We start from the raw sequence: 22,194 nt of genomic DNA on the forward strand, positions 1-22,194 counted from the left end.
TACATCCATCTGGTGAACCAACATATCATCCTGAACCACTTTCTGCATCAAAACTCTCACACTCGATAAATTAGCAGTCGGTGAAAAAGTCTCCTCATAATCAACTCCTTTTGTTTGACTAAAACCTTTAGCCACAAATCGAGCTTTATATCTGTCTGATCCGTCTGAGTTCTTTTTAACGGCATAAACCCATTTACCCCCCACTGCTTTCTTACCCTCTGGTAAAGTGGTTAAAGTAAATGTGTCATTCTCCTTAAGGGATTGAATTTCTTCATTCATCGCTTTTTCCCATTCTTTTGACTCACTTGACACAATAGCTTCACTAAATGATGTGGGTATTTCACACAACAATCTGTAGCAATAATCAACACTAGTTTGCATCTGTTCATTTTCACACTCTTTCACATCCGTGATATAATCACTCAAATAATCAGGTCTCTTTCTGATTCTGGATGGATAACGTGTAGCTCCAGCATCTACTTTATCCTCAGTTTTAACCTCGGACTCAGTTTGACTGCTTTCACTACCATCTGGAATGTCCTCATCCTTCGTCTGTTTGGGTTCACCATCTTTTCTGGATTCATAAACCTCATCTTCATACATCTGATCACTCTGTGTTTGTTGATCCATTGTCGCGGGATTTAGTATTTTTATCAATCTGTGCTTTTCAACCTTCCCGGTTTTTGGGAAATAGATCAAATATGCTGGACTATTTTTGTCATATCCCAAGAAAACACCTTTGTCGCATCTTGGATCCAGCTTTCCCCTATTTTGTTTATAAGCATAGCACAATGATCCGAATTTTTTCATTCTAGAAAGATCAGGTCTTTTTCCAGTTAACATCTTATACGCTGTCTGACCTGTGCGTTTGTTAAAACATCGGTTCCTAATCACTCCCGCGGTTTGTACTGCATATGGCCATAAAGACTTTGGCAATTCGCTCTCAACTAACATGCATCTCGCCATGTCAAAAAGTGTACGCCAGTTCCTCTCTGCTGTTCGGTTTTGATGAGGCGAATATGGCGCCGAAGTTTCCTGCCTAATGCCGTGTCTACTTAATAAATCTCTGAACTGACTGCTTGTAAATTCAGTTCCATTATCAGAACGAATGCACTTGATTTTCCCATATGACGCCACATCTGCAATAAATCTTTCAGTTGCTTGAGTTGTATCACTTTTGTGTTTCAGATTATATACAAATGTTGCACCTGAATAATCATCAACAAACGACAAAACAAACTTAAACCCTTCTTTAGAGTTTGGCGTAATCGGACCAGCCAAATCCGTATGTACCAACTCTAATGCTGCCCTGGCCTTTTCATCCGGTTCTTGGTTCCTAGTTTGAATAAACTTCCCTTGTATACAGGCTTCACATTGCATATTTTTGTTGATTTTATCCTTAATTTCCATTCCATCAACGACATTTTGCAGATTTTGAACATCCTCATAATTACAGTGTCCTAGGATTTCATGCCACGTTTGCATATCAAAACATCCATTACATTTATCTTCAAACTCTTGCACAGTGTTTATAAAGAACAGTCTCTCGTGTTCATATATAGGGAATTTTGTTCCATCAACATGTTTAAGAAAACTGTCCCCGTGTTTGAAAACCACAGTGGCTCCGTTACTAGTAGCTGCTTTTACTGACAAAATGTCCTGTGGGAACGATGGAATGTAGAGTGCTTGTTTCAATGTTACCTTGTGGCTGCGTCCTTTACTGTCGATCATACTTATCTCAGCATCTCCTCGCCGCTTTGCAGCTCCTCTGCTCCGCCTTCCGTCAGCCAACTCTACACAATGAGCCTCGGGTTGAAATGTGTCATCAAAAGTCTTAAAACTCTCGATCTTCGTGAAGATATGTGACGTCGCTCCCGTATCCACCAATAGCTGGTTATTCAGCATCTCTTGGCCGCCGTCCGGGACCCTCTGGGGTTTGGAGCCCGTCTTGAACGCGTAGTCCTTCTCCACGACCCCTCTCGCTTCATCCCGTCTTAGCTTCCTTCTACAGGTCGCATCTTTGTGTGTACTACTCCGGCAAAAACTGCACCATACTCTAGATCGGCACGTTCTTGCAGTGTGTCCCTTTAGTCGAAAATTTAAAACACACAATCTCATTATTCTTTGATCTTCGGTCATCTGCTCGCCATGAAGTAGAATCCTGGTCTGATTGCACTTTTGTCCTCATTACGTTGTCATTAGTTATAGCCACACGCATTCGCTCGGTTTCTTCATAACTTCTGAGTTTTACTTTAAAATCTGAAAATGTGATTTTTGCTTCACTCTGTGTAACGTGCACAATCAGGGGTTTAAACGTCTCTGGTAGACCTTTCATTATCATTGCGATCAGAAGTCCATCAGTTAGTGACTCACCCGCATTTTTTAACGCTGTGATAATTGCTTCTGCTCGGATAATATAGTCCGTCACACTTTCATTCTTTTCATTTGTGAGAGAAGTGAGTTCGGTGTACAGACTTATGATCCTTGGCTTGCCCACTCCTGCATAATGACCTCTCAAAATTTTTAGGGCCTTCCGTCCGTCATCAACTGCATCTCTCATAACTAACGATAAACTTTTGTCATCCAGAAATTGTATCAACTCTGCATATGCTTCTGCATTTTTGTCATCATCTTCACCATCGGCTTCTTCATCACCCTCAGCCTTTAAGATGACATCTTTCAAACCTTGTAGTCTGAGATGACCAAGGAACTTCGTTTCCCATATCTCATATTTCCTTTCATCTCCATCAAATTGCAAACGGGAATATCGACTGCCCGACTCTGCCGTGCGTCTGCTCATGATGCACAAAAACGCTTACTCACTCAATCGTGCCAAACTTTTAACACCTGCCGGTAACTTGCGCAGCGGAAGCGTGCTGGGCCCATAACCTGTTAGCAGAGCTGCTCTGGGCCACGTCATGGCATAATATTTTTGAGGGAGAATAAAAAGTCAACACACATATCTTATTTCTGATGGAGGACTCTGCCACTACACTTCTCCAGTCCATTCACAGTAGTCGTTGCATGGTGAGACATGGATAGGAAGTGGGCGGAGCCTTTTACCGTCATTTTATTGTGACGCAAAGTACAAACACCTGTGGACACACAATCCAACAGAAACGTTTCCAGCGGTGAGTATCATGGTTGCTAGGCAACCTGAGCAGTGCGACGGAGCCTAGACCGTCCCATTTCACAAGCCTCTCACTTCCGACCTTAGCGGTCTTTGAGTACGCGGCCCTTGTGGACTGCTAAGGCTGCGTATTTTAAGGCTGCAGACCCTGAATTGGGATACAGCCACAGAGACAGAACACCAAACCATGATAACCGAATCATGGGAAAATAATAATCAAAACTGTACACTAAGAAAGCAGAACAACAAAGCATGGAGCAGCAAAAAACCAAAACACAGACAGCAATAAATACAAAACACACAGTGAAGGGAAAGGGTGAACACAAGACCCAGGGAACACAGATAAACGTGAAGGCAAGAGGACCTAAAACAGTGAATAAAAAATAACCACAAACTCAAAATGCTGGGTCGAGAGACCCAGGACCATGACACCTAAATGCATTGAGTTGCCACTATGTGATTGCCCAATTAGTGAGTAGTTAACGAGCAGTTCGAGGTGTACCCAATAAAGGTCACTCTTTTTTACATTTGTTTTAGAATTGCAATATCCTCTTTACACAGGGCCAGGAAAGCATTTCCCCTTGAAAAATAAGATAATAGAAAACAACCTATATTTGTATTCACTCAGGTTCTCTTCATCTAATCTGATAACAGATAAATGAGAGAACAAACCAAAAAATAAATAACTTATCAGTCAAATACTTTTTCATACCACTTTGTAAGTACGTAACTGTATTTACTTAGTATAACTGTGAATAATTACACAAAACCTTAGTGTTTCATATAAAAGCAAAGCTTCATATGTCTTCTTTCCAACAAGGTAAAGCAGGCTTTTATTACAATTAAGTTCAACATACAGTGGTTCATTTGGTGTGGTCATTTTGGAACATTTACCAGTTATCTAACCCACATGTGAATTGGAAGGACTGTGTAAGAATTGGCGGGACAACTACACACAAGCCTCATTATTATTCACACATGTGTGAATATTCATGAGGTCCTGCTATTACACACGCTACCACCAGGGGCACTCTTGGTGATACACAGATTTAACACAAAATCAAGTTTATATGTATTAAACCGACATCTTGATTTTTTTGTTTTTTTAGGGTTAGTGGACCAATAGAAACCACTCTACGTTGTTAGATTTCAGTCAAAATTAGCAGGACACCGCCTCTGTCCTGTTAATTCAAAATGTCCTTCTAGTGTGGTGTGTATTCAGACGAAATGTCCAGCTAATACATGTTTACCAACGCACACACACACACACACACACACACACACACACACAGCGGGTAAATCAGGGCGAGCTCCTGCTGCCCTCAAAGACTTGCTGCTCTACTGTACAGGCCTGAGGCTGACTGTGTGCGAGCTTGCTTTACTCGTGTTGTGGGGACTTGAAGCAGTTTACAGCAGTCCAATCCTGGAATCGGATGACGTCAGCAAACGATACCAGGGGCTGGTTTTTCTCTGTGGTGCCAAATGTTCAAAGCTGTGCGATGAAGAGCTAAATGAGAATAATACAGTGTTTTGACTTTGGCCTTGACCTTGACCAAGCAGACTTGGTAATGTCCCGCGTTACTCTACATGCGCAAACATGATGTTGACAATAGTGGCGTCTTTAATGCACAAAAATCTGAACTGACCTCAAAAATTCTGCATGAAGAAGAAGAAGAGCGTGGAGTGCTGTGCAGTCTGACGAGGGCTGATTTTATCCGCTCAGAAATGTAGGCTTGTTAGGAAGCTCCACAGTAAGTCTGCAGGCAATGAATGGAAGTCAATGTACTGTTCTCCTACTGTGTGTGTGTGTGTGTGTGTGTGTGTGTGTGTGTGTGTGTGTGTGTGTGTGTGCGCAGCCTTCAACTTTCCCCTGTATGGATAGAAAGATTAGAGTGTTAAAGGGGAGGACACAGATCCCTGATTCTCCCTGCAGGGGGCCTGCGTGGTTTAACAGTCCCACAGCTGACCCACAGCTGACCCACAGCTGACCCCACAGCTGACCCACAGCTGACCCACAGCTGACCCCACAGCTGACCCACAGCTGACCCACAGCTGACCCACAGTCCTGCAGTAATGGCAATAACATGCATAATGTAGATGCTCTCATACGCAGCTAACACGTGTCTGAACATAGAGATCGCTGTGACATGTGCACTGGCTGTAAGCTTTGTATTGGTACTCGACCGTCCACAGTAATGTGAGGCTGGGACTGGGCGATGTATCGAGTTTTTAAATATATCGATATATTTTTATACGAGATGTGACAATATTGTTTATATCCATATAGTCTATGTTACGTTATAACTATACTTGTGGAGCTGCAAGTTTGCCTCTCTTTTGTCCACTTTTGTGTCTACGCTGCGTTACTCCACCTCGCCTCTCCTTCAATGAACACAACCATTAGCGGTTTTTGATACGGGCGACACGGGCGGTTGCCCGGGGCGGCATCGTGGTGTGTGCGGCATCACGGTGTGTGCGGCATCACGGGCATCGACAAATAATAAATAAATAAATAAAAATTGCTCGTACTCATGCTGCCGGACGTCATGCCAGCGCATACTGGGAATGGTACAGGCACCGATCGGTTTCCTATCGCCCATTTGCTGGGAGTACTCCGTTTGCGAGGTGCGCCTGCTGCTGGCGGCACAGGGAGGAGAGGGCGTGGATACTCGTATCCGTAATGTCCTTCCACCTGTCAAGTTACCAACACTGACAAAAATAGAAACTCATCAGTGTCCAATAGATTTCACAGGTAGGACAATAAGAAAGACAAAGAAAGGAGAGGAAGAGCGAGGAGAAGGAAACCAGAGAAGCCGACAGTAGCAGCATGTGTTTCTTCATCCATCAGCATCAGAGGAACAGCTGGGTCTCAGCAATGACCAGAGGGCCTGATGCTCATTTCCACCTGTTCGAGTCTCCGCGGGCAAAACACCCAACCACAAAAGACTGATCCGTGTCTCGTAGCTCTTTATGGAGATAAAATAGTGACTCTATAGTTCTACAAAGGAACACTGCAGTAGAAACAGATCCAGACCTCCAGGCAGTACCTGCAGCTTGTACTAGTAATCATGCTCCACATTGTCTTTTTCCTATGTGGTTACAGCAGACCTACACATGCAGTTGTGCTAAAAGATCGTAAGAGGGTGGCTGTCAGTTCAATGTGTAGACCAAGGTTTTTCAGATTAACAGTATAATGCAGGGAAAGATCGACACACGGAGGCCGTGGAGCGAAAACACCTGTACAGGTTCACAAAGTCCATGCAAGGACGTGCACTGAGGCAAACGAACAAAGCTGAACGAGTCATGGTAAATGGACTGGTTCTTATGTAGCGCTACTCTTCTGAGCACTCAAAGCGCTTTACACAACTTGTGCATTCACCCATTCGAAGTGCTGTCTAAGGAACATTCACACACATTCACACTCCAACGGCTGCATCGGAGAGCAATTTGGGGTTAGTATCTTGCCCAAGGATATTTGGCATGCAGACTGGGGGAAGCCAGGAATCGAACCACCAACCTTCCGATCAGTAGATGACCTGCTCTACCGCCTGAGCTGCAGCCACCCCATGAGTGTGTGAGTGTGTGTGTGCCAAGTGTAGTGTCATGACAACCAAATATGTAACTTGATCACAGGAAGCTTTGCTGAGATGTATTTATATGATGTGCAGAACAGACGCAGCTAAAACAGGGCGATGCACACAGGCTGCTTATTGCCAATTAAAACTGGAAATACCCACAGTGTGCGCGTTCACGCGTGTCAGCGGAGTAAATGTAGGCACGAGTGTTGTTTGGTCTTAGAGGCAACCCAAATTAAAAATGGTGTTTCAGGGAGCAGGGCCACACAGCAGCTGAGCTCGTCGGGGCTCCGACAGTTTTCATTATTTTTGCTGTTTTGTTGTTTTTGGCTTTAAACCGACTGCTTTGTCCAGGCTCACCGACCAGTCACAGCTCTACTCTAAGCCACATTCAGACACAGAGACCAGTGCTCTGACTGAGTAGGCTGCATTATCAGTTTAACTTATATTACAGTTGGACCTTCTTTGTTCTGCTGACTGTAGGTTGGTCCAAGAGTGTCAGCGTAGGTATGCTTTATAGCACAGGCCTCTAGAACATCACTCTGTAAAACAGACTCTTACTGTTTTACTAAAGACGTTGGCCAGTAATCACTGAGGACAGAACATTGTGCCTGATGCCTGTTTTTGGAGCCGTAGGTGAAGATTGGTGAGGGTAAAGAAGCTGGACGCGCTCCCTCCAGTCTCATGTGAAAGAGACAAGGACGGCCTTTTATCAGCTGAGGAGTGCAGCTAAAACCACAACAACGTTTTATCCCCGGACACTGCAGAGGTTCCTGTCCATGCATGTGTGTCTCCACACACTGATTATTGTAACGCTCTTCTTTCTGCTTTACCAAAGAAAGTTCTAGAGCTTTACAGATGGTACTGAATGCAGCTGCACTGGATGGAAACTCTTCACTGGTTTCCTTGTGAGGTTAGACATGAAGGTCCTGTTGCTCAGCTACAAGGCTTTAAATGGTTTCATATCTCTCTTTTGCACCTCTATGTTCCTTCCCGTGCTCTCCGATCTCAGGACACTGGCCTTGTAAAGGTTCCTAAAGCCAGAAGAAAAACTGTTGGGAGCTGTTTCCTCTTCTTTGCCTGCCTGGCCTGCAGCAGGCCTGCTGTGTGGAGCTTTTCAAAGCCAATTCTGTTTTTCCTGGTTCTTATGGTTGTTTGAACTGGGTTGTTTTTGTTGATCTTTTTTATCTTCAAACAGCACGGTGTTTGAAAGAGCTTTATAAATACAGTCGTTATTATTATTAAACATTAATGACCTTTGTCTTGTTTTCTAGACACATTTGTGATGAGCTGTAGTTGTACCTGCTGAGCCCACTGACAGACAGCTCTATCTGTAAACTCTATACTTCAGACCTGTGGTGTACAGATGAGTAGGAACATAAAACTTTGTTGTCACTGAGCCGGCTGCAGTCAGACTTTATTCATGGAAATAAACGTACTTACACCTGTTGTGTTGTGTCTGTGTGTGTGCACCTGTGATGCTGTTGTGGTCCTGTAGGTGTCCTGCATCATTCTGCTGTCTTTTCAGACGAAGCCTGACTGCAGTGCATGCTGGGACAGAATGGGTCCATCGGGGTTTGCAGTGTTTTGTGTCTGTGTTTGATGACATCAGCAGGAAAACATTCGCAGAGGCTGGATAATGGGAAGAAAATGAAAATCTAAAAATAGAATAGAGAGGAAAAAGTAGGACAACCAGATTATCCACACCTCCTCACCCCCTCACTGTACTGATCGCTGTGTTCACCTTCACCTCGCTCTGCTGCCCTTTCCTCTCGCTGCTTCTCCTCGTTCATCATTTCTTCCTCTTTGTTTATCGTTGTCTTCTTCCCTCCTTTCTTTGCCCCGTCAGTGCTTTAGCTTTCTCCTCTCCCTGTTTCCTCTCACGTCTTTCTGGGCTGCAACTGTTATTTTTCACCTTTAGTTTCTGTCCCTGCTGAGCCAACGATATTGAAGGCTGAAGGTTCAGGCTTGTTTTAATGGCACATGTTTCACGCAGTGGGAGTGCATTTTGCACTGGAGCTCAGTTAGAGATGTTCAAGCCCTCTTTGATGACTCTCAGTGTTTTCATACTGTGCACATCCACCCACAAGTCAGAGTACTGTATCTCACAGATGCAGCAGGTCAGGCAAAAATAGAAGTGAAGTGTAAAAATAAAAAACATCAAGTGCTACTTACAAGATGCCTCCCAGCTGCTGACACAGAAACTCTGCATATCTGCAGCACACTCCTCGATAACAGTGCACCACAATTGTACCTGCAAGGCTTGCAACTGGCTCCACACTGGGGCGGTGGTCCAGTCTGCAGGCTGCACCACTCAATTAAAAATCCATTTCCTTCTGACCTTTTTCTCTGACGCTCATTTATAATTTCACAACTTTAATTAGCCGAGCAGCACGTCGTCACCCGAGGTCTGACCTGGACTCCACGTGGCTGCTGTCTCACACTTCTGAAACCTACACAGGGACTACTGGGAATATGAAAACTCTAATGGGGAACAACTTCAGCGATACAGCCATCCAACCAGCTGAGCTCATAACATGTAACATGTAATAATAACATGTAATCTTTGGTGAGCCTCCCACTTCTTTCAGTCTCTGTGAAAGCTGGAGTCTAATCCTTGATTAGTGTTTATTCTACAAAACACACCTGAAGACAGGTTGGTATACACGTACAGGACAATGTAGGCTTTTTATTGTGTTCACCCAGCACAACAAAGTCCTCTCGTACACGGGTGAGGAGGCGATACGGCATCATCAAATCTCTAAATTCATTCGTTACTTGAATTCTGAAGGGTCTGAGTGGAAACTCATATGCTGCTTTATTTAAAAGGAATAATAAGTTATTGATTATATATATTTAGTGATTTAGTTTGGAACCCAATATAGCCAATTACACTTTTTAAACTTTATATTTAAGCTTGTATCAGACATTTATGCAATATAATGAAATAAATGGAGAATAAACACAAAGAATGTTAAATGCTTAAACTCAAAGAGAATTTGAATAGTTTTAGCACAGCTTCTCTCCTGTGAAATGCAACTTTTTAAATTTTGATTCACGATTAAATATCATTCACTTTTATTCTATATTAATCACATTTCATTTTGCATGAAACAGACTCGAGACAAAGGTAAAATATACACACGTAACATGTTTATTGAACATCTTGAACATTCATGTTAACAAAACTCTGTAAACATGTCTCCTCTCTCGGTCACTCTGGAGGCTTCAAGTCCTTGAAACGAGGAACCAAAGCTGTGTAAAGGTTCTCAGCGATATTAACAGGTCTGCAGTTTGTTGCAATCCACTTGGTGTCAGTCAATATGTCCGAGGTCGACTTACTGCGTCCCCGATGCTCCGTGACTGGTTTGTCGCAAGCTGGGTGATGCGTTAGCCAAAGTGCTAGCAGCATCCCGACACGTCAGTGTGATATTTTAAGCTGGAAGTGCTTCGGTGAAAAGAAAATTCCTTCTTGCACAATGTGATTGGTTCAGCTGCCCGTCACTGCCAGATCAGATGCCCATTTGCGCATGTACGAAGGTAACTACTTGGACAAACTGCCCGAAATGCGCTGACAGAGACATTTCAGGGATTTTGAGTCATTCTGCACTCCACATGCGTTAATAGCGTTAAAAATTTTATTGCGTTAATCGTGATAACGGCTTAACCTGCGTTGACGCGTTAATTTTGACAGCACTCATTTAAAGATATTATTAATTAACAAAGACCAAAAGAAATGTACAAATGAATCTGTATACAGACATACCTGATGCTCCATTTCATTCCTAACAGTTCCTGTAATAAAGTAATCATTAAGGGAAACAAAGGGATTGGATGGGTGTAGCAAACAGAAGACGAGTCAAAGGCCTGTCTGCTAAAAAGGTGAAGAGTGAAGTATATAGATCCAAACTGAAGCTCGACATGTTTAAGATTATGACCCGTGAAATAAAGTTTCATAGGTTGCTGTGTGTCTTTGTCCAACCCGTTCTCACTCCCAAAGCGTAACATTTTACGCTAGGTGACAAATCGTCACCATATTACGTTTTCGGCTACCCACCACGTTCCTAAATGACGACCTCGGAAAAAGAGGAAATATGAGAACTGTCTGGACTGAACCTACACATGTTCGCTCTTTTTCTTCAAATCGCTTAGAAACACGCTATTTAACATCATTAAAGTCCTGGTTAAGGTCAGGAATAAGGTTATGGTCAGGGCTAGGGATAAGGTTAGGTTTAGGGCTGGAATACAGGGCTGGAACGTCTACTACCGCAGGAGCGTCATTGCACTGGATTCCAGCCATAACCCGCCGCGTACCATAAGAACGCCGAAGGTCTCCTTTCGCGTTCCTCAGGAACGCCGCCGGACGTGACAAAACGTCGACATGTTACGCCTCGGGAGTGAGAACGCTCTGCTTTGTCTCATCTTCCTCCCCTCCAACATGAAACCAGCCCTCTCTGAGCCACTTTTCCATTAGTACCTACTCGGATCAGCTCAGCATGGTTTTCAGGGTTTTCCAATAGGTCACAGTACCTGGTACCAGGTGCGTCTCTAGTTCCTGCTCGGCCAGGACGTCGTCAGCCTGCATGCCACGATTGGCTGGTTAATGTGGGGGCGCTCGTGGCTCAAGAGTTGGGCGTTTGCCTTGTAACTGGAAGGTTGCCGGTTCGAGCCCCGGCTTGGACAGTCTCGGTCTTTGTGTCCTTGGCCAAGACACTTCACCTGTTGCCACGATTAGTCAACTATCAAAATTTAATAGTCGACGCGTCGTTTGAAGCTTTGTAAGATCCAGAAAGACGCAGGACAAAGTAGTAGGATTTAAGAGTGTAATAACGGACTGAAACAGAAGATGGCAGCACTGCATGTACAAGGATGCCAGCTGCAGTTAAACCTCGAAGAAGAAGAAGCTCTGTCCAGGAACCGCATCCTCCTGTGCTCGCATTTGTAGGCCAATTACGTTACAGCGACACAATGAACACTGTCCAAATTCAAAGACTCCGACAAATGCAGCCTACTTTTCCCCAGATTTGAAGGATGGGTCGGGTGTGTCCTTCGTGGCCCAACTTATTCCAGAATTCATAGCGCGGCCCAGCTCAGTTTCCAACAATGGCGGCAGCTAGTTAGTTTTAATATTACTCTTATTATTCTTTCTGGGTCACAAAATAAACGTTGAACATATTTTCAGGCGAGAATGTAGCTGTGTAAACCTCAAATATCTGCTCAGTTTATCAAGACACCACATATTTTCAAAAGCGCTCCGACGTTTTCGGAGACGTCTGTTACCCACTAGCTCCATAGCTAGCCGGGGGCTAGGCTCACTAGAGCCGTGAGAACACCGGACTCTGGGCAAATCGTTTTCAAACCCACCGCCGTCTTTCGCTACTCAGGTTAAACATGATGTATAAGTCACTTAGATAACTTGAAATGTTATTGTTTGGCTTTTTTCAGTATTTTATTTGTTCCTGAGTAAATCGGTTTGGCTGAGATTAAAGTTATAGTTTTTACACAGCTGAATAAACGTCAAGCAGACAGCTGATTATCAGAAGTGTGAGATGCTCCAGAATTTACTCCGGTGTCCTGTTATATTTTAGATAGCAAGGAGTTTATTAAACTTCACCGAAACAATCTGCAAATTTCATTAGAGTTTAATAAACTATCATCTTTCTTTATTTTTAGTTAGCACCTTAAACACTTAAAGCTGTAAGCTAATGACAGTTATATAAGAGCAGATGCTGCTGGTGCAATAAGCTGTAGTTTTACGTCCAGTGGATGATGATCTGATTAGTCGACTAATCGCAAAAATAATCGGTGACTAGTCGACTATCAAAATAGTCTCTAATGTAAATAAAAATTTATTTTGTGAAAACAAAATTTGAAACTGTGAAAAAGCACAAAGGTTTTAAAGGCTCTTTCTGTGAAGGCAAGGATGCCACAGCAATGAGGCAACTTTTACTGTGAAAGAGCCAACATTTGTTTGTAAAAGAGCAGTGAAGGATTTGAAAGCATTACTGTGAAATAGATGGAGGATTTGAAATGCCAATGAAAACCTGGATGATAACAAAGAAGCAGAGTCCTTCCTGAAGTTCCTGAGTTAGAACGAGTCACAAAGATTTGATTTTATTGCAGTGGTGAATATGTATTCCCATTTTAATGGTGCACTATTTCTCTCAAGCAAAAAGGTTCATAACTGTGAGAATTTGCTTCTTTTCTTGGTCTCACGTTGAAGTGAGTATTTTTGCAGTGATTTAAATTGTGCTAATTGTTATACATCTGTAGAATAATATAGACACACGCAGGGCTATAACCAGGCCTGCAGATCTGATATTGTGTGAAGCTTCTTCCTCTAGTCCTTAAATGGACTATTGCAGTGTGTCAGATGGCAGGGATGCAGCAGAAAGGCTTTGAACAGTCAGAGGACGGTGCTCTTTATTGCGGATCTCAGGGACTCAAATGCCACGCTGCCTCTTCTCCGTGTGGTTCCCATGACGACAGGTAGAGAACATCCTGCGGGCTGCGACGTCTGTTCGAGGCTAACAGCTCCCCGACAGCCTGTTCAGACGCACTTTTTGAGCTTTCAGTAAAACAAAGCCAGCTGCTCCTTTGTGCTCAGTAACAACACAGGAGCTTTTTTTAGTTTCAGAATAGAAAGTCAAACGATGAATGTGTGTCAGGCAGCCGATCAGAGCCGGGGCCGTGTTTTACACGACGCTTTGAAGCAGAAGAAAGTTGCTGAAAGAAAAGTTTAACCATGTTGATGAAGTGTGTTAAACTGTGGAGGATGTTGGTAAAAGAGAAAATAGCCTGCTGACAGCACAGACATCCTCACAGAGCAGCTCTGAAATAACAAAGATACTGACGTATCCTCCTTTCTCTGTAAGAAAGGAAAAGGCCTCTTCCATTTCTTCAGACCTTCTTCTTGCTTTTTATTAGTTTATAAGAGGTCAGTGGCTGAGCAGTTCACATGCAGTAATTTAGTGACAGAGACATGACAACGGCCCGGAGACTGAAACACAAACTGCATAAATATATTCACATAAATACACAGTTCATTTTTTACACTGTTGTTTTTTACTGACATTCATACACTGCAAGAAGTCATCTATAGAATCTACCCAGTAAATCTGAGGTAACAGTTTGCATTGACTTTTTTGGGGTAGATTTAGTTCAATATATTGTGTATAAAATAACTTCAATAATAAGCTATGAAATAATTAAATTGGGTAAAATTTACCCCATATTTACGTATCTATTCAACAGCTACTTAATCATTGAAATTAGGTAAAATTATCTCGTTTGCTAGTTGGTAATACCTGATAATTAGTAATAAAATTTAATTATTATCAGTTGATAAACATTACCTATTCATATAAGGTAAAATGTACCCCCCCCCCCCCCCCCCCCCAAAAAAAGAAAAAGACATTCAAATGGTTCCTCATCTCAATGTTTTTATTCCATAAAAACACAGAATAACGTGCAACACAACAGCTAATGCAGACAACACTTTCAAAGGCCACTCAGTCCATTTTAAAAGCCAAAAGCACAGAAACTCTACAAGTTGTTTCTGTGCATGTATGTTATCAAACATATGGATAGATAGAACAGAACACTAACACCAACATGCAATAGTTTCTGTGCTTGCTGTCAGAAGAAAAATTACAGCTCCATCAAGCTATGTCCTCTGGGAACAAGAGGGGAAAGGTGTGTGCATTGCATGAGCTTATTTTTGAGGCCGTGGACCTTGTTCAGTAGTTTGGCCCCGTCAAGCTCCAAAAAACAGTTTTTGAAAAGTGTCAGATGTGTTCTTCGGCTCCTTCGGATATTCAAGGTTGAGGGCATATATCAGTCCCATCAGCAGTACACATGCCTTTGTTCGGCTTCCACATCCCTCCATCACTTGGTTTCCCTCAATCACAACGGACACATCTGATGGATCCTCCTCAGCCATGATGTTGTGTTGAACCCAGGACCTTCTTGCTACCCACTGCAGCCCTCCATAATTACATATTTGTGAAAAAAGTCAAATAACATAGGTCATTCAAAGTGTCCAGCAGAGGTCTCATCTTGGAACCAGCAGCTCCTCCTTTGGCAGGCATAAACTGCAAAAGACCTGGTGTGTACTCATCAAGTTTCAGCATGAATGTCTCCACCAAAGAAACTGTGGTGATGCGTCTGAACTCTTCGATGAGCTAAGAAGTAAGGGGACAAAAAAATGACATTTGTTTGACATTTGTTTTTTGGTGGATAGGAATAGTTATCACACATACTCACCTGAGCCTCAGTGAATAATGCTGGCCACCTTTCTTTTAACTCACCCACAGAGGGGCAGAGGCTGACCACTCCAAGTCTTCGGCTAGAGAACGTTTTATTCATTTTTTCTGCAATTATCTTTGCGTTGTTTTTCTTTGTTATTTCATAAATTAATTCCAGCCTCTCTTTCTCCAGTGTCTCTTGGGTTTCTCCAGTAGGATGCGGAGGGAGATAATTAACCTCTGCTTTTTTTGGCTTTTTTACATTCTTTGATGGCACTGCATCAGCTGGATGCTTCCTTTTTAAGGCATTAATTTCAATTTCTGGGTAAGAAAATTTTCGAGATCTTAGCTTGGCACAGTAATTGTGCATCTTGTTTTTTATGCGCTGCTGCCAGCCATATAAGCCGGCAAATGATCCTGGCTCCTTAAGACACACAAACTTTGAATCAGCAGATCCTTTCAGCCACTGAGAGGATCTGCTGATTGGTTGGGTAAGCAGTGTACGAAAAAATTACTTTTGCAAGGTCTTGCATTGTTGCTGATTTAACACTGGCATCCATGAAAGGTCTTCCAGTGTTGCGATATGAGTTGTTTGCCTCAGCGAGGATTAGTTGTATGTCTCGGGAAAACTCCGGTACTTGAAATGGCACTGGCCACACAGCAGGGCGACATGAATCAGGGAGAATGATGGTGTCACTGGAACTTGACGATGCGCAGTCGGACGCCTGTGAGGGTGCATCATGATTGGCAGGGCAGATGTCCGTTTCAGTAGTACTTGCAGGATGGGTGCTCACTGAAGTCGAAGAGGTCAATGCAGATGATGATCCTGATTCACATGCTGGTTGTAAGTCAAGGGTGATTACTGGCTCTTTAAGGATCACTTTAACAGTGGCCTTGTCATACAAGTCAGCAGTCGAGATGACACTGAAAAACTGATTGTCAAAGTCTTTGTCTTGGTATAGCAGTCCAAATTCCCCGTGTATCCCCATCCACTGTATTAGGACTTCCTGTTGGAAGTGTCAACTTATGAATGCTGTGTTCTTCTAAAACGACTCTTAACTGGACTGCCATTGTTGTTTGGTTTGTGTTTCCTCAGCTGTAGAGACAGAGAAAGAAAAGAAACTGAGACAGGTTATTAATAGTTGATAAGCTTACATGCATATATTTTCTTCATTATCTTCTGCCAGAGAAATAAAAGCAGAGATTTAGTTCAGTAGAATTTGGAATAAATAATTTTTGATTGGGAGATAAGGGCAATAGAATAGAGGAGGGTTAAGTATGCATCACGTTTCCATTTTCTTTTTCAATGTTATATGTATTGTTCCTGTTAAATAAACATTACAATAAACAAATAAGACAGGACGCCCGCCCATATAGTTGTTGGTAAAATAATATATTTTTTCAATAATTTCAATAAGTGCACAAACATTTGATATAACAGAAATAATCAACCCATTACACTTACTCTGATGTGCAAACGAAGTGTTTAAGGGACACCATACGGCCATCTGCTGTATTGTATGCAGCCATGTTTCTTTCAGGTCAGAATGTTTAAGGATTTCTGTCTCTCCTGTGGGCTCTACTTTGAAACTCCTCAGGTGTTCACAGCCTCTAAGCAACTTCAGAGCAAACACAGGAGTTCTGTGCACAATGACTATTTGATGGATTTCTGCCAAGTCAGGTAGGCCTCCTGTTGAGCCAAACGGCAGCATCATGCCAATATTATAGTCTGTGCCTAAAATGGTTGCTTTATTTGTCATGTTCACAAAGTCTTCCCTGGAGAACTTCCTTGCAAGGGACTCCTTAATGCTGTCTTTTGGAACATCGACTGCCACTGGAGTCTTCTGGGACACTGACAGTGCTGGCCTTTGGTGGTTGTAATCGTGGGTATGATACGCAATCATCGATTGGTGTTTTCTCACCATTGTCATGAGGATGTTTCTACACCCAGTCTGCCTCACAATCCTTTTAAAGAATCGATGTTTGGCTTCAAATCGCATAGTCCAGAAATGTACAAGTGGCCCGTAAACAGTTGTAAGCAAAGGATAGTGCTCGAGAAAGTGATGTCTTGGTCTCAGTTTCTCCTCTGGGAACACTTCTAAATATCTGTAACGGTGTTCTGAGATCTTACTTTGTATGTATCCTATTGTGTGATCTGTGTGGAGAGGAGCCATGACAAGCTCAGCAACATCTTTCAGGGTCATCAAAACCTCCCAAGCAGGCTCATCTTCTGGTACTTTGTCACCAATCATGAGTGGTATCATTCTCAACAAACACCAGTTTTCGTGTGCATTACCTCCTACACTTTTTCGCGCTGTGAAATTTGGGGCAATGGGTTGTGGACAGTTTGTTTTGTCACTCCATTTGTAAGGAAAGCAACGGATGGAACGGTTGAGCTGCTCACGAGATATGTATTTCTTCCTGATTAACACATCAAGACAGAGTGAAATTTCAACAGGTACAATCCCTTCAAGCAAATCATGCAAAGCATCTGGGGGATAACCTGATGTAGCATGAAAGTGACTGAGTCTGTCTGAGATTGGACACAGTGGTGAGCTTCTGCAGGATCAGACAGTGCTGCTTTGACATGGATGGCATAGTTGGACTTAGTCCGTAGAGGAAACAGTCCTTCTCCTACTTCATGCTCCTGGATCTGTGACCTTTCGCCAATGCAAAAGCGACAGAAATGTGAAGCTGAAAAGCTTTCAACAAACCCGCCTATTGAGTGAGCGCCAAGATTGTCAGCGACTACAGCAAGTGCAGTGCCCTTGACCACTTTGCCCAGACTTGAAACAAAAATACCATTATCTTCAAAGGACTTCAAAGCTTTGAGCAGTGGGTCCAAAACTTCTGAATAGCCAAACTGGTTGACATCATTTGCCTTGCATAAAATGGTTAAGTAAATGGAAGTCAGTGTAGATCTCAATGTGGCAGGTATGTCTGCAAACACCCAATACACAGCTGTGACTTTATGCTTCTTGCGGGATGTTCCCAGAGGGTTGCATATCTCAAAGTCATCTATATAAAGGATGAGTGAGAGTTTAAGTTCGTCTTCACATAAAAAGCTGTTTGGTCGCCCAGATCAGGTTTGCCAGAGGTGGCCCACACATGGGCCAGCTCTGGCCCCAGATGTCAGCCTGATGTGTACCTAATCAAGCCATGTAATAACATCATGTGCGGGAACACAATCGTGCAAAGGTCACATGACGAATCTCTGTTCACACAGTGAACAGCATTTTTTTAGTCTCCCAGATTACTCAAAGTGCTCTATATAACATGCCACATTTTCTCTAAACTGAGTGCTTCTTAACTACATTCATACATATTCACACTCCTGACATGCAGACTGGAGGGGCCAGGGATCGAACCACTAACCCTCTGAGGTGACCCGCTCTACCTCCTGAGCTACAGCCACCCAGTGGTAAACATGAGTGAATCCTCACTAGATTTTGGATATAGTGTACAGTCACAAACCTTTCAAACCTGCATTTGAAACGTTGGCTACCATAGCAGTATAGCATTGCAACATGGCATTTGGGTCTTCTAACTAAAACAGGAAAATAGCAACACAAACAGTGCCATCATTGCCAGACCTGCATCTGGTTGACAGACACTCTGCCATGACACCGGTCAGTCAGAAGTGCCAGCTTGAGAGACCTGTCTGCTACGTGGGTGAACGAGCTAAAGCTCAGGATCCACCTTGTTGTAAAAACTCTGTTTCAGCCATTTTTTCTGCTCTTGGATCTGTATGATGCCATTTACAGAAATTCTTCCTGAAAGGGTCATCTGCCTGTGAGCACAGGTGGCTCTCACCTCTTCTTTGAACCTTGTGATAATGAGGCAGCCAATCAGAGGAAAGAAGTCAGTGGGGAGGAGTTACAAAGGCGTTTGTTAGACAGGGGATGCATTGAGGGGCAGCCCCTGTATAAGATAAGGACTTTTATATCTGTGAATCATGAACTGTGAAGTCCATCATACGTATGGAGCTGGGACTGAGCACAACAGCTCTCCTTCACTGTGTGCAATACTATTACACTATTTACATATAATATACTATTTGAACTCCCACCAGTAAGTACTTGTATCACCACCCTGTCCAGTGTTTTTGTATATATGTAAATACATCTTTTTTATATTGTAAATACTAGCAGATTGCTCCACTCTTTGCTTGATCTCTACTTTCCTTTAATTGCTTTGTTTTTACCTTTTAAAAATGAGACTTGACCTGGAGAGCTCTGCACAAGTGCACAATGTGCATGGACTGCTGGTCCTGTGTGCAAATGCAAATCTGTAATCTTCATGGTTAAAGTTGTACAGGAGGAAAAAACTCGATTATTCAAATACCAAAGTTTAAACCTTAAACCTTAAGTTAAACCTTAAGTTGAACTTTCAATATCTTTATTCAGAGATATTTTGTGCTGCAAAGTGGGACTAAAGTTTACCATAAACGTTGTCATGAGACAAAAGCTGCTATTGAATTAAGAGGCAGTTACATGCAGTCTGTTTCTGGCAGTTAATTGTGATAAATTGTCAGAAATTGCATCCATTGTTGTCTACATGTTATAAAAATCCCCAGTTAACTATTTGTGCTGAGCAACCTTCCTGCTCTATAGGAACCATAATACACCAGCTGCCCACTGATAAAGACTCAGTCAGACTGATGCACATGTTGGCACAAGTTATGAAATAAATCGTGATGATATTCCCGTAGCATTTAAATGTTTAAAATAAATATTGAAACTTTGTGTCCATAGTTTATCCTCGGTATCATTTCTACCCTCACCTGCTGCTGCAGTATGGAAGTCGTGCTTTGACTGCGACATCACTGCACAGACATGTTGGTCCACACTCACATGAAAAGTATCATGTGTGTTGTTCAGCACATCCATGATCTACTGTTCCACTAGCCTAAGACGATTCTGACACGTTGTCGTGCTACGTGGGAACACTTTGGTCATAAATGGATGGGCGTGGTCAGCAACAATATTTGTGTCTTGAGTTTCCTGTGCTTTTTGTCACTTTGTATTGTGAGTTATGTTCTCATTGTTGGTCTTTAGTTACTCCCTTGAGTCTAGTTTGTGTGTTATGTGCCTGGTATTTCCCTCTGTGTGTTACTTATCATCTCTAGGCTTTTGGTTCTTATAGAGTTCTCTGGTTTATGTCTCTGTGTTTCTTAGCTGCTCTGTCTCCACCGTGTCTAGTCCGCGTCTCAGTGTTATACTTCCTGTTTTACTTTGAAGGTCTGTGTCTCATCTGAGTAAATCCTGCTTTGCTTCTCTGTCTGTCAGTTCTGATTTCCTCCAGCTGTGCTCTCCTTCTGTCTCGTTCCGACACTTCTGCCCAGAGCGGTGGATGTTTTCTCTTTTTGGGAATCCAGTAGATTTAGTTTCTGAAATACTCGGACCAGCTTGTCTGGCTCCACCAACCACACACCTCATACGCAGTCCATGAACAAGTGTGTGTAGCTGGCTTGTGCAGCAGCATATTTGGTTGCTGCAGTGCCATCATGTGGACAGAGTGATAATGACAGGAGGAGGCAGGAGGTCACATGAGCTCAGATGGATGGATCCAAACATCTCACACACACACACACATGCAGATGTGTTTTCAGAGACGACTCTTGTATATTAACCTTTTGTATTTGTGTTGTTGTTCACAGCGCCCCCTACAGTGCGAATCGTGCACTCTGGTCAGGCCTGTAATGTGGAGGAGGAGCGCTACAGTGAGAGGGTGTACACTATCAAAGAGGGAGAGACTCTAGAGCTGCAGTGTTTGGTGACTGGACACCCCCGACCACAGGTAACAACATGCTGGGTATACTGGGAACACTTTGACTTTGTGTGCCAGTCAGTGGAAGAAAACAGGTCATGAAGTGGCAAAGACTGAGTGAACAGAGTGGAGTTTACATTCACACTATTCCACTCTGCACCCGTGTTGATTCGTCGGAGCAGTCAGTAACAAAAGCCTCCCGTTATCCTCGGCCTGCTGAAGTGCCAGAGCCCCCGCTGAGTGGAGCTACTGTGGAGCCTTTGAGTTTCAGAAAAGACGGCAATCACACAGCGACGAAGAAGAAGAGCAAGAAACCCCGTGAGGCAGAGAAGAGCCACTGCTGTCTGTGAATGAAGACATTTACCAAGAGTGAAGACGAGGAGAACGGCACAAGGGGAAGAAAGGAAAAGGATCTCTAGGAGACTTTTAGTAAGCGCAGCTTTTATTCCACACAGCTTTATGTTATTGATCGTAAAGGCCTTTCAATCCATGACTTGCTGATGCTACGTCTCACAGACTCACACTACACACTGTAGCTTAGCAGTGAACAGCTATGACTCTTTCAAGGATTGACTGTCATCAGAGGAGCAGCAGTGACTGTCTCAGAGCTATGACTTCATGCTGTCTGCAGCTTTGTACAACCAGCTTCAGGAGGTCGTCACCTGGAGGAGTCCCAACACTCTGCTGAGCGCCCATTGCTTTGCTCTGCTGTAATAACCCTGAACCAGTGCAAAAGCACTGCAATAATCAGTATATTTCATTAATCCATTAATAAGAAGAGCTTCTGTCTCATTAAAGACCAACAGTAATGTTCAAAAGAGCAACAACAGAGGATTGTAAAATGAGCGGCTCGGTGGTTTTAGTACTTTCAGTGCGTACACTAACTGCCCTCTCATGGTGTTTATGTGAGATTTTATCAGTTTGTGAAGAAAATATTGTCTTAAATGCAAAAATAATAATAATAATAATAATGGGTTGCATTTATACAGCGCTGTACTATTCCACTATTCATTCACTCTCACATTCACACGGGTGGAGGCAGCTGCAGGTGTAGCCACAGCTGCCCACAGTTTAATGGAGATTTTTTGTTGAGTGAAACTATCGATGGTGGATGGGAGGAGCTACACGTGGGCTCACGGTAATGACTCCGCCTCTTTGCCTTTTGCGTTAGTGTGCAGACAGACTCCTTGTTAAGCTAGGGCAGCATCTGCTCTGTTGTTGTTGGTGTCTGTTGCAAACTGGAGTCTGCTTGGCTTTAATGTCGCACGCTTTTTAGTCACAAATGTTGCGCTAACGTGGTGAGCTCTGTAGAGTTTCTTCAAACGAAGCATCAAAGCAAAAGCTTTTCTTTTTGTAACCAACTCACCTGATGAGTCACTGTAGCCCTGTTACATTTATGTGTAGGAGAACAGGAGTGCTGCTGCTTGTTCTTTCCGAGTCGGGATCTTCCACTGGAACAGCCCTACAGTCGGAT

At 43.1% G+C, this 22,194-nt stretch overlaps 1 protein-coding gene and 1 long non-coding RNA gene across 2 annotated transcripts in view; one reads left to right on the forward strand and one right to left on the reverse strand.

Moving 5' to 3' along the window:
* Window positions 1-22,194, reverse strand: part of LOC143415830 (uncharacterized) — a 235,675-nt gene that overhangs the window by 47,560 nt on the left and 165,921 nt on the right. The gene's annotated exons all lie outside the window — the stretch shown is intronic.
* LOC101484771 (MAM domain-containing glycosylphosphatidylinositol anchor protein 2) overlaps window positions 1-22,194 on the forward strand; it is a 172,814-nt gene that overhangs the window by 44,305 nt on the left and 106,315 nt on the right. The window contains exon 2 of the mRNA XM_004572181.3: window positions 20,611-20,750. Within this exon, the coding sequence (XP_004572238.1) occupies window positions 20,611-20,750 (140 nt within the window). The remainder of the gene's footprint in view (window positions 1-20,610; window positions 20,751-22,194) is intronic.

The sequence above is a fragment of the Maylandia zebra genome, unplaced genomic scaffold (genome assembly GCF_041146795.1).
Source record: "Maylandia zebra isolate NMK-2024a unplaced genomic scaffold, Mzebra_GT3a scaffold09, whole genome shotgun sequence".
Taxonomy (NCBI): Eukaryota; Metazoa; Chordata; class Actinopteri; order Cichliformes; family Cichlidae; genus Maylandia; species Maylandia zebra.